General features: G+C 46.4%; 1 protein-coding gene and 1 pseudogene across 3 annotated transcripts in view; one reads left to right on the top strand and one right to left on the bottom strand.

Annotated features, from left to right (window-relative positions):
* Window positions 1–13,242, top strand: part of LOC140201849 (receptor expression-enhancing protein 1-like) — a 67,099-nt gene that overhangs the window by 20,658 nt on the left and 33,199 nt on the right. For 2 of the 3 annotated variants that reach the window (XM_072266573.1, XM_072266572.1), the window contains exon 2: window positions 5,331–5,403. The exons of the other annotated variant lie outside the window; for it this stretch is intronic. Coding sequence is in view for 1 of the 2 variants with exons in the window: in XM_072266572.1 (XP_072122673.1) it covers window positions 5,331–5,403 (73 nt within the window). In the remaining variant the exon portion in view is untranslated. The remainder of the gene's footprint in view (window positions 1–5,330; window positions 5,404–13,242) is intronic. 3 annotated transcript variants of the gene reach the window in all.
* On the bottom strand, window positions 11,044–11,175 carry LOC140202366 (U2 spliceosomal RNA; annotated as a pseudogene).

Here is a 13,242-nt window from a genome sequence, read left to right as displayed (position 1 = left end):
CCCACCAGCGTCTTCTGCCCCTTAGTGTTACGCAGCTCTACCCATATCGATTCCACATCTTCCCGGCTTATGCCCTTCCTTTCTATTGCGTTAATCTCTTCTTTAACCAGCAACGCCACCCCACCTCCCCTTCCTTCATGTTTATCCCTCCTGAATATTGAATATCCCTGAACGTTGAGCTCCCATCCCTGGTCACCCTGGAGCCATGCTTGTGAGCAGGTCAGGTAGCACCCTGATTTTTTTTAATGGGTTTGCAATATTTTTGCAAATTACTACAAGTTTGAGTTTGATTATTGAAGGAATAGTTTGTTGAGCTGTGATCTGTAATGTAATGATTAAAATTTGAGTGATATTTATCCTTTTACTGGGAAAGAGTATTGATGTCAACAACAGTCATCCATATTTGCAGTGATCTTGGGCCTGAATACCCTAGATGTATTCTTAAGTAAAAACAAAAAATGCTGCAAATGTCTCATGAAGGGTCATTGATATGTAGCATTAATTGTTTCTCCTTTCACAGATGGTGCTTGACCTATTGAATGTTTCAGCACTTTCTACTCTTATTTCAGATTTTTAGCTTGCGCACCTTTCTTGATTCTCATTGATCCTTGCAAATCCTCAGCATGGACAATGTGCTAAATAGTCTACCTTGATGTAGAATTTCTATGTGGAATTCATTCTTCTGAGTAAAGGGGTTTGAGGCCAAAGGGAGAGGAGACTAATTAAGGGATATTTTGGAGCAGTGTGGGTGTGTAGGCAAATTATGTGGTTAATATGACAGAATCCAATGTGTGTATGGATCTGTGTGTGAATTTTTTTTTTTTTTTTGGAGGCAGATTCACTTGTTTTGGGCGTAGTTCCACTGGGTCAAGGCTGTACCCTATCAAAATGTATGGTAATTCGTATGCAAAAGTACCCATTTTATTGGATATTTTTAATTGGAATAAGACCATAAAGACATAGCAGAAATTAGTCCATTCAGCCCACTTAGTCTGCTCCATCATTTCATCATGGCTGATCCATTTCTCATTCAACCCCCTTCTCTTGTCTTCTCCCCATAACCTTTCATGCCCTGACTAATCAAGAACCTATCAAACTTCCACCTTAAATGCACCCAGTAACCTGGCCTCCACAGCCACCTGTGGCAACGAATTCCACAGATTTGCCACCCTCTGGCTAAAGAAATTCCTCCTAATCTCTTTTCTAAATGGAGGTTGCGCACTCTGGTCCGAGACTCCTCCACTAAAGAGTGGATGTAGAGAGGACGTTTCCTATCTGGGCCTTTCAACATTCAATAGACTTCAATGAGATTTCCCCTCCCCACCACCATTCTTCTAAATTCCAGTGAGTGTAGGCTTAGAACCTTTCATCACTGCTCATATTATAAGCCTTTCATTCCCAGAATCATTCTCATGAGCCTCCTCTGAACCCTCTCCAATGTCAGCACATCTTTTCTTAAATAAGGGGCCCAAAACTACTCTCAATACTCCAAGTGAGGCCTCAGCATTACATCCTTGCTTTTATATTCTAGTCCTTGTGAAATGAACGCTAGCATTGCATTTGTCTTTCTCATCACCGATTCCACCTGCAATTTAACCTTTAGGAAATCTTGCATGAGGATACCCGAGTCCCTTTGCACCTCAGATTTTTGAATGTAGGGATGGTATTTTCAGTCATTGCCATTTTGGACTGCATCATTGTGTGCTATGGAAGCTGCAAGGCATCAGACCACAAGATCCAAAAACCTGCCAAGAGGATCAGCAGGGTATCCATCTGTTCTGTCACCTCCCCCCACCCTCTATTTGTGATATTTACTGTAAGAGTTGTATGTGAAGGGTCCAAAGTATTGTTCAGGATCCCTATCACCTATCCCACATTCTCTGACCCCCTACCATCAGGAAGGGAGTAGAGAAGCATCAGATTCAGGACACCCAGACAGTGTAACAGCTTCTTCACTCAGCCTTTGAGACTAATAAATACCCTGCCACCACCAAGGTCTTGTCATTAGGACAGCAGCTGTTTACACACTACATGCACTTTGCATTATATTTTAATTATTTACTCGTAATATTTTGTTTTATGTGCTGTGTGTAATGCAAGTTTTGTGGGTGTATCATGTATGTTTGATTTGTATATACATACAGTCAGATGACAATAAATTTGAACATTAACTACTCTTCACATAGTTGAGGTAAGCTGCTGTCAATTCTGAGTGATTAACCAGTGGCTGAATATATTGTTCCCATCCATCCAATATATCATTCCCATGCAATGTGTTAAAATGGGTAGCCTACCAAAGTGCAAATTAAAATACAAAAAACAATAACTGAATTTTTATTCTATCATGATGGATAGCTTAAACTGAAGCAATCCTAACTGAAGTGTTCCAAACATGGAATTATGACAAAGCTAGGGTGCAACTATTCATTCATGAGTTTGGAAAGAAGGAATGGGAGTGGGTCCTTGCAAAGCTGCAGGAATTGAGGGATTTTATCTTGATTGGAAGAGTGGAGTGATAACTGTTGAAAAGGAAGGAACAACATCAGAGGAGTCTAGATAACATGCTAATAGTGCAAACAATTTGGTTTGTATGAGATCAGGTTGAAGTCTAGGAAAAAGGTCAACTGGACAAGCTAAATTCCTGGAGCCTGTGGTGGCGGGGTTGTGTGGAATGGAGAAACCAGAGAAAGGTGCACATTTGGGTGTGAGGGAGGTTTGTTTTGTGAGCTAGTGGGTGGTACAGAAGTGACGGGGCAAGTGAATTTGTCATTTCATTCGACCAAGCAGATTGCTTTAAAATTTTCAATGTAAAAGGTATCTTATCAGTTTACAGTTGTTTGCCTGTAGGCAGGTATCTGGGGTTGCTCATCATGGTGAGATTGAAATAGGGGCCCACAGACGGCAAGAGATCCACTTTTGCTCTTTTGTTGCCGCATTTCTAGATTGGTTTTGATGGAAATAGTGAACAAAACCAAAAAAGGTATAAACTGAAGCTTGTAGTCCTGATGTTATGCCCTTTTAACTGAATCTTGAGCTCTCCTATCAGTAGTTTAGTTAATTTTCCTGGTTTCCTTCAGGTGGCTGTCAAAGTGAAGTGGATATGCCTATTTCAAGGCTTTGGCATGTCTTGTTGGCTGTTCCATGCTTGTGGGTTTTACTATTTAAAGAAACCCGAGAGCTTCTCAGCATGAGGAATTGCAACTGTTGTTATTTTCAACAGTTGGAATTGAGCTGTTGTCATTTTTGAGTTGGTATGAAGTGGTTTTTTTTTAAGGGGCAAGTTGGATCTAACAGGATTTTCTAGGCCTTAGAGTTCCTTGCACGAGTTTTAAAGGGGGGGGGGAGTGGTGTCTAGCCAAATGAGGAAATTATTGTCCCAAAATAGGGAATGGGAACTCTCTGACAGCAAACCACAAGAAAGCAAACTGGTTTACATAAGCCAAGCTAAGCAGTTGTTTGACCTAGTTTGTTTTTCTAATGCTGTCAGTTTTGAGCATACTAGCATTTTTTGCATCCACGCAGCACAGTGATGAACTAATTGTCACTGGGTTTGACATTTTGTTAGGAGTGCAGAATTCTGAGACTACAAATGCGCCCTTTAAGTAAACATTCACTCAAACCTGTTTAATACCAGAAACTTTAATGTACCTTACACCAGACCTGTTCTTCTACAACCACTTGTTGACAAAGAGCCTTTTGAGCAGTTGATCTTCCAATATAAGAAGTTGATTAAGGGTTAATCTGATGTTATGCTTTATTATGACAAGATTCAGGTGATCTTATTTTTTTAAGTCCAGATTTACAATTGTATCTAAACTACACATCTGTGGCAGAGTTCAGTTTGTTTATACTTACTATTCAGATAAGGGTGATTATGTTTCCATCTGATAATAGACAATCAGTGTTTTAAGCATTTGGTAGGGACTTTTCATTATGATGCTGTGTTCTTAATTTGAGGATTGGTGTCTGTTTTGCTATTCATCAAAATCATGACTGATGTTTTTTAACCTGAGTACCATTTCCAGTACTGTCACCATATTCATTGATTACCATTATTGCTCAAAAATCTATTAATCTGTTTCAAATGAATACACTTTTTTTTTCCACAGCAGTCATGGATGGAAAAAATCCCAAAGATTCCTCTGTCTCTCCCCACATTTAATTCTCAAATTGTGCCCCATCTTGAAAAAATCCTGTTTGTCAAGCCCCTAGGAATTTCAATTTTGAAGACATCCCTTGACTCTTAAGAATGCAGGTCCAGTGTCCTCTGCCTCTCATTTGGCAAACCTGCCATCTCTGAAATCCGCTTAGTGAATCTTCGCAGTGCTTGTTATGGCAACTGAGTTTCTTTTATAAGGTGACTGAAATTGTGCTTTGAGTGTGATTTCACCAAGGCCCCAGTAAATATAATGTTTCCTTCTATAATCAGGTACCCTCCTGATAAACAATTCTCTATTATTTACCCTCCTAATCGCTTGCTGTATCTGCATGTTGATCCTCGGTGACTTCCGTATGAGTACGTTTGTCTCTTCGAAATTATCCAATCTCTCACCATCTAACAAATAATCTGCTTTCCTGTCATGTGAGGTTACCCATTAATGCACATTTTCCTCTATTATTTTCCATTTATCATGTTCTCACCTACTCAATTAACATGTCCATATTGCCCACTTGTATCTTTTATACTCGTCTAATTTAATTTTGTTACCAAACTTACAACTGTCATTTGATCTCCTTGGCCCAGTTACTATAGATGAGTGGTTCCCAACCTTTTTTATATATGTGTGTGTATGTGTGTGTGTATATATATATATATATAATCTGTGTGTGTGTCTGTGTATACACACACACAACCCCCCTCCCCCCTTACCCTGGACCCCAGGTTGGGAACTCCTGCTCTATAGATCATGAATGACTGGGGCCCAAGACCAACCACTCTGTGCCCCACAAATCCATACCGCCAAACTGAGTAGAGTCCATTCATTCCTCTTTTTGCAATGCATGTCAATACATTCCCCCACTCCCCTAATTCCATGAGCTGTATATATTAACTAAGCTCCTGTGTAGGGCCTAATCAAAATTATATAGAACTTCAAAAAGCATTTATATTCACTAGTTTCCACTTTATCTGTTAAACAAGTTACATTCCTAGAGAACCCCAGTTAGACATTAATTTCCGTTTGTAAATTCATATTGCTTTTGGAACATTAGATTCCAATCATTTCCCTACATTTCTTAGTGTAAGAGGTTGGTAATTTCCTGCTTTGTTATATTGTTCCTTACTACTTAAATAGCACTACTTAAATTTTCCTTTTTTATATTGGAAACAGGCTTGCGTTTGGTACTTTGTATCCTGCATATGCATCTTATAAAGCTATCAAGACCAAAAATGTGAAGGAATATGTAAGTAAGCTCTATTTGTCATTGCTCTCTAACCTTGCTGCTTAAACCCCTTGTGGTTACAGATGGCCAGAAGTCAGCCATAGAGACTTTGGCCCAATCTGTCCTTCCCCAGTGAGCTAGTCCCATCTGCCAGCATTTGGCCCATTACCCTCTAAACCTTTCCTATTTAGACGGTAACGTTGCTGATGTACGTCAGCTTTTGTGTGAAGAAGCTGCTGCTGATGTTCCTTTTGAATCTCTCACCTCTGGTCTTAAAACTTATGCCATCTTGTTTTTAGCACCTCTTTCCTGGGTCTGACTGTGCTCCCAATTTATGAGCCTTATGATCTGTATCCTTCTAACAGGTCAACCATCAATCTTTTATTTCCCAGGGAATGAAATCTTAGTCTGGGCAATCTGTACTAGTAATTTAGGCATCAAAATTCAGTCAACAGCTTGGTAAATAGCACAATAGTGTCATCTATGAAACGTCACCTGACCATTTAAGCTCCTACTCAATGTCCCATAAATAAAATCCTGCAACAATCTAAGCTGAATTTACATGTGTTAGTTTTTTTATTTCAAAATATACTTTATTCAAAAATAAATATATACAATAAACCATTCAATAACTTTTCATCCTTTACATACATTTCCATTATACTCAGTAAATATCCATATTTATAGCCACCCACGTGGCACTCCAGTAGTTCAGCTTAGCATATCATTGTTGAGGGGTATACTCCCTGCCCCCCCTACCCCTCCCACTCCCACGGGTGGAGAAACCTATACTGTGGTCCTTCCCCACCGGGCCCTTGCGGTGGCTGCACCGAGTTTCAGTGCGTCCCTCAGCACGTACTCCTGCAGCCGAGAATGTGCCAGTCGGCAGCATTCTCCCACGGATATCTCCATGTGCTGGTAGATCATCAAGTTTCGGGCCGACCAAAGAGCGTCTTTCACCGAGTTGATGATCTGCCAGCAGCACCGGATGTTGATCTCCGTGTGCGTCCCCGGGAACAGCCCGTAGATCAGAGAGTCCTCTGTTACGCAGCTACTGGGGATAAAACGTGACACTAGCCCGTCCATCCTCCTCCACACCCTCTTTGCGAACTGGCAGTGTACAAAGAGGTGGGTCACAGACTCCTCCTCACTGCAGTCCTCCCGTGGGCAATGGGGTGCGGAGATGACGTTCCGGGCGTACAGGAGGGCTCTGACTGGGAGGGCCCCTCTCACCGCCAGCCAGGCGAGGTCTTAGTGCCTGTTGGTGAGATCTGGCGATGAGGCATTTTGCCAGATGAACTGGACAGTCTGCTCAGGGAACCACCCCACTATGTCCATCACGTCCTTCTCCTGCAGTGCCTGCAGGACACTACGTGCCGACCACTGCCTGATGGCCCTGTGGTCAAAGGCGTTCTCCTGGAAGAACTTTGCTACGTAGGACAGGTATGCCGGCAGCGACCAGCTGACTGGGGCGTTGCGCGGGAGTGGGGCCAGACCCATCCTTCGTAGCCAGGGCGACAAGTAGAACCTGGGCACATAGTGGTACTTGGTGCCCACATACCTGGGCTCTACACACAACCTGATGCAGCCACATACGAAGCTGGCCATCAGGGTGAGGATGACATTGGGGATGTTCTTGCCCCCGTTGTCCAGGGACTTGTGCATGACGGTCCAACTCACCCGCTCCATCATGGATCCCCAGACGAATCTGAAGACAGCTCGGGTGATTTCTGAGCTGTAGGAGCGGGGGACGGGCCAGACCTGCGCCAAGTACAGCAGCCCTGAGAGCACCTCACACCTGATGACCAGGTTCTTGCCCGTTATCGACAGGGAGCGCCCTCCCCACAGTCCCAGTCTCTGTTTCACCTTGGCAGTCCGCTCCTGCCAGTTCTTGTTGCACGCCTCAGCCCCTCCGAACCAGATCCCCAACACCTTCACGTGGTCAGACCTGATGGTGAAGGGGACGCTGGATCAGTCGGGCCAGTTGCCGAAGAGCATGGCTTCGCTCTTCGTGCGGTTGACCCTGGCCCCCGACGCTAGCTCGAACTGTTTGCAGGTGCCAATCAACCTGCGAACTGACCTCTGATCAGAGCAGAAGACGGTGACGTCGTCCATGTACAGGGAGGTTTTCACTTGGGTCCCTCCACTGCCTGGCAGCGTCACCCCTCTTATGCCCTCATCCCTCCTGATGGCTTCCGCAAAGGGTTCTATGCAGCAGACAAACAAGGTAGGGGAGAGGGGACAGCCCTGCCTTACTCCAGACCTGATGGGGAAGCTGTCTGTTTCCCACCCGTTGACCTGCACTGCACTACGGATGTCTGTGTAGAGCAGTCTAATCCAATTCCGGATTCCCTCCCCAAATCCCATTTTGGAGAGCACGTCCGCCATGTACGTGTGTGATATCCTGTCGAAGGCTTTCTCCTGGTCCCAGCTGACCAGGCAGGCGTCCACCCCCCTGTCCTGCACGTAGGCAATGGTGTCCCTCAGCAGCGCAAGGCTGTCTGAGATCTTCCTGCCCAGTACAGCACAGGTTTTGTCTGGGTGGATTACCTGTCCCAGAGCAGACTTGACCCTGTTGGTGATAGCCTTGGACAGGACCTTGTAATCCACATTCAGGAGAGAGATGGGTCTCCAATTTCTAATGTCTTCCCTTTCCCCCTTCTGCTTGTAGATGAGGGTGATGATGCCCTTCCTCATGGACTCAGACATACTGCCGGCCAGAAGCATAGCGTTGTACACCTCCAGCAGGTCTGGGCCCATCCAGTTTCACAGAGCCGAGTACAACTCAGCCGGTAAGCCGTCGCTTCCGGGAGTCTTACCCGACCCAAAGGAACGGATGGAGCAGTCAGCTCGTCCAGGGTCAGTGGCTGATCCAGACTCTCCTGCTTGCCGTCGTCTAAGACCTGCATGATAGACGACAGGAAGTTGCGGGAGGCTGTGGATTCTGTGGCCTTTTCGTCGTACAGACTGGCATAGAAGGACTTGCAGATCCTCAGTATGTCGGTCTGCGAGGACGCGACTGAGCCATCCTCTTCCTTAAGGTTGTGGATCAGAGCTCCCCCTGTGCACCTTTTGGAAGAAGAAGCGTGAGCACGTCTCGTCCTGCTCCACGGTTTGGACCCTTGATCGGAAGATGATCTTGGAGGATTCGGCGGCGAGGTGCTGGGCTTGCCGGCCCTTCACCTCTCGCAATTCCTCCCTGACATCCACCCCCTTCGACTGCAGAAGGAGAAGTTGCTGCAACTCTGTCTGGAGTTTACGCAGTTCCCTCTGCTCCTGCCTTGCCTTCTGGATACCCTTGCGGATGAAGAACCTCTTAATGTTCTCCTTGGTTTCCCACCAGTGAACCGGGGAATCAAAGAAGGCTTTCAAGGTTCTGCAACCTGTGTACTCCCTCTCTAGTTCCTCGATGTTCTCTGGGGTCAGCAGCTTTACATTCAGCTTCCAAGTCCCCCTGCCTGCCTTCTGGTCCTCCCGTAAGAGACAGGTGGCTCTCAGAAGGCAGTGGTCAGAGAAGAACAGCGGCGTGACGTCGGTGGACCTGACTGTGAGGGACTCAGACAGGAAGAGGAAGTCGATCCGGGAGCGGGCTGAGCCGTCCGATCGTGTCCAGGTGGCTTGCGGCTGTGCTCCACCTGTGGGGGTGCCAAAGGCGTCGCGCAGCTTGTCTGTCTTCACCGTTTCCCTCAGGAGTCTAGAGGTACTGTCCAGCCTGCCGTTGGTGCTGCCGGGTCCTCCAGCAGTATCAATGGTGCAGTTGAAGTCTCCGGCCAGAACGACCGGCTGGGACGTCACCAGCAGCTGTGGGAGCTGCTCGAAGATGGCCAGCCGCTTGCTCCGCACGGGGGAGGCGTACACGTTGATCAGCCGGAGCGGAGTGCCCTGGTATTTGACGTCTGCTACCAGGAGGTGCCCCGCAACCACCTCTTTAACTTGGGTGATTGAGAAGTTGCCTCCCCGCAGCAGAATCCCCAGGCCGGAAGCGCGACAATCGTTGCCCCCCGACCACACAGACAAACCTTTTTTCCACCACCGTGACCACCTCCGGTAGTTACGGAGATGTGGTAGTCCGCACTCCTGGAGGAAGGTCACGTCGGTCTTTACAGTGTCCAGGTACTGGAGCGTGCTGACGCATCACCTAGTACTCTTCAAACTTCGCACATTCAAGCACGCCAATTTAAGGTCTGCCATCATTGTCTTTTATTTTGGCTGCTCTCCGTCCTCAACCTTGCCATCCTGAGCCTTCATTCCCACCGCCTTTGTGAAGTTTTCCACCTTCTGTGGGCTCAGGTACTGCTGGTAGTATTCCTCCGGGTATGTCCGTTCTGGTTCTGGGCCCGGGGGGTTGTTGACTTCCTGGGCTGCTTCCCCTTCAGGCTGCTGGGTGCCAGCCGTGGCTCTGCTCCCGGATTCCCGGAGCTCTGTGCGTCTGCTGCTCTCCGCCTCCTGTACTTGGGGGGTGGCCAACAGACTTTCTCCCTCCTCTCTCCTCCTCTCCCCCTGTTCTGCCAGCCGCTTCTTCCGCCGGGGCTGCTGGCCTCCCCCAACTCCTTCCTCCTCTGAAGAGGACAGGGTACCAGAGGCTGTGTGGTTCCCTGCTCTTTTCTTGCGTTGCTTCGCCTTCTGTCGCTTGGCTGCCGCCTTTTGGGTCTTTTTGCGTTTCACGACCTTCCATTCGGTTTCCACCTCAGCTCTCCCCTCCTCCATGGACTCCTGCTCGTCATTTGCCTGGTCCTGGAGGGTCTGCAGTGGGGTGGCAGGTCTTGGGGTGCCTGCACCTTCCTCCCTGGTTTCGTCACCTGTCCTATCGGGTGCCTCGTCTGCAGCGCTGGCGGGTACATCGGGAACTGCCTGGGCCCTTTCAGGGCCAGCACCTCCCCTGGTTGCCTGTGCGTAGGTGCCCCCACACCTCGGGCAGGCTCTGTACAGGTGGCCAGCCTGTCCGCAAAGATTGCAGGACTTGGCCTGCGTGCAGTCTTTGGTCAGGTGGCCTTTGGTTTTACAGTTCTTGCACATCACCACCCTGCACTGGGCTGCGATGTGCCCTGCCTTGCCGCAGTTTCGGCACACCCTGGGTTGCCCTGCGTACACCGTGTACCCTCGGTTCCCTCCGATGGCGAAGACGGGGGGGGGGGGTGGTGGATGACGTCGCCGTTGGAATCCAACCTCAGCTTCACCTTGACCTGCCGTTTGCTGGTCCAGATTCCCGGTCCATCCTTCACGTCCGCTGGTGTTCCTACGCTCTCCACATACCGAGCGAGGAATGTAAGGACATCTACCACTGGCACGTGCGGGTTGAACATATGTACCGTGATTGTCCGTTCCTGTTGGGTATCCGTTGCAAAGAGGGCCTGTGCTTTCAGCAGCGACAGCGGCGCCTCTGTCTCCTTCAGCTGAAGCTGCTGGTACAGCTTCTGCCACCCTGCAGCCTGCCGGAAAGTGACATCGAAGAAACCTGCGAAGTCCTGAACGCAGTAGATGTTGTCGGGCGTAAATCCGCAGCATTCCATCAAGACCTTCCGGATGAAGGTCTCTCGGGTGAAGCTGGTGCCCCCGTTCCGGTCTCGCACTGTCAGCCTGACAGTGTTCTTGATACCCGGGCCTCGAGCCGATGCACTGCTCGCTGCTGCCATCTTCTTCCTCACTGCTGTTGTCGCTGGTATGGGGTGTTAGATTGGAGGCCAATCAGCATTAGGATCCACCCCTGCGTCAGCGCGAACTCTTCTCCTCCGCCTTCTGGTCTGATAAGAACAGAAACTACACTTGATCTTAGCCAAAAGGCCGAGAAGCGACATGTGTTAGTTAAAGCATTTTAATGTCAGTGAGTTGAATGTAACCAGATTCCATGTGGCTGTTCATATTCCATGGACCCCATGATGATGATTTAGCTTTTAAGTCATTACAATTAATTATGTAACAACTCAAGTATATGATGTTGTTACCAGTCTGGTTGAAATATATTACTTGAAATGGCTCAAAGCAGCCATTTTAAGCCATGGTATGGGATTACTGTTGGAGCATATTCTAAACTAATGAGTTTAGTCTTGGATAGCCTTTTGGAAAATATGTAAAAGAGGCCTTATGTTTTCAGCCTAATTAATCCTTAATTCTATCAACCACTCCCAGCCTGCCATTTTTAACCATAATTCCAAGATCCTCCGTTCTTCTTGTGATTCCATTTACATGCTAATCTTGACTAAAGGCTGAAGCTATTCCCCGAGGTAAAAATGCATCCCTTTCCTAAAATACATCAAATGGCCATCTGATCCATTCCTTTCCCTTTCTCCTTCCTCTTCCCCTCCCCTACCTATTCACCTTATCGAATCCAAAGTGAACCAATGTAACTCTTTAATCTTATAACTTTAGTTATGCTTAAAATAAATAAATGATTATTATCACTAAATTCACATGAAGAAACAGTGAAAAAAATTTCTGGCATGATCAGTGCTTCCAGCATCTGCTCAAACTGCTGTCAATTTAATAGGCACTATTTATTTGTATTCAGAAGTTATACCGTTGAAGACCACTGCATGTGAAAGATCCATGTCCGCAGGTTTGAGCACATAATTACCCCTTAGTTGAAATACAGTGGACACCAAAAGATGGTGAATTATAATTCAATTTAAAATGGGTGTGTGTGCTGCAAACTTATTGCTCTGTCATCCAGGTTTTTTTTTACTGTGTACTTCACCTGACATTTATTGAAGTCTCATTGTCTGCAGCGATAGTACAGTGAAGATAATAATTGCCAGTGACGGTTCAGTGTGCTATTTGCCTAGTTTACAACTAGGCTTACCATAAAGTGCAGAAAGAATCCTTTGCTCCATTGTCAATAGCTGAGGAATCGTCAGCTATTATCTGAATCGCCAATCCCATTGCTAAAGCAGCTTGAAGGATATTCTGTGAAGTTACGGTCTGTGTCTTAATAACGTACTAAAGTAGTTGCAGAAATTATAAGATAAAGTGAGTGGAGATTTTATAACATTCAGCATCTCCTCTCAAGAGACTTGAAAAGAATTCAAATCCACAGGAAGTTCTGGTGATTTTTGTTTGGTTGTTGGGAGTTTTTTTTTACTCTGGGTTGATCCACCAGCATCTGACTATGGGGAAACTGGTTAATGGTATATTACTCAGCCAAACAAAGTAGTTTGAATAAAAGCATTTCCTATCCAGAAAATGTATGTTGCATTCCAACTTCCAACATCATGCATTTTTTAATTACTGAATCCCTCCATCTAAGGTTTACAACTACAGTAACTTCCTAATCTAAGCATTGTTTCTCCCCCCCACCCCCAAGAAATAAGGTGAGTAGATAAGTTAAACACAAGCTATGTGCACTGCTTCAAAGTTCAAAAGTAAATTTATCAAAGTACATGCTGCCTATGTCACCATATATTACACTGAAATTCATTTCCTTGCAGTCATTCACAAAGAAATACAATAGAATAAACAAAAACCAATGCACAAAGACAGACAAATAACCAATGTGAAAAAGCAGACAAACTATGCAAATACAAATTTAAAGTAATAATAAATGATACTGAGGACATGAGTTGTGGAGTCCTTGTCAGTGAATCGGTAGGTTATGGAATCAGCTCAGTGTTGAGGTGAGTGAAGTTATCTACACTGGTTCAGGAGCCAGTTCAGTGAAGAGCCTGGTGGTGTGGGACCTAAGGCTCCTGTACCTCCTTCCTGATGACAGCAGCAAGAAGTGAGCATGCCCTGGGTGGTGGGGTCCTTGATGATGATGCTGTTGTGGCAGTGCATTTTGTAGATGTGCTCAGTGTTGTGGGGGTGGGGGGGGGGGGAGGGTTTTCCTGTGACGGACTGGGCTGTATCCACTACTTTTTTAAGTTTTGG

This window comes from Mobula birostris, chromosome 8 (genome assembly GCF_030028105.1).
Source record: "Mobula birostris isolate sMobBir1 chromosome 8, sMobBir1.hap1, whole genome shotgun sequence".
NCBI lineage: Eukaryota > Metazoa > Chordata > Chondrichthyes > Myliobatiformes > Myliobatidae > Mobula > Mobula birostris.
The sequence above is the reverse complement of the archived record's forward strand: the minus strand, read 5'-3'. Positions and strand labels throughout refer to the sequence as shown.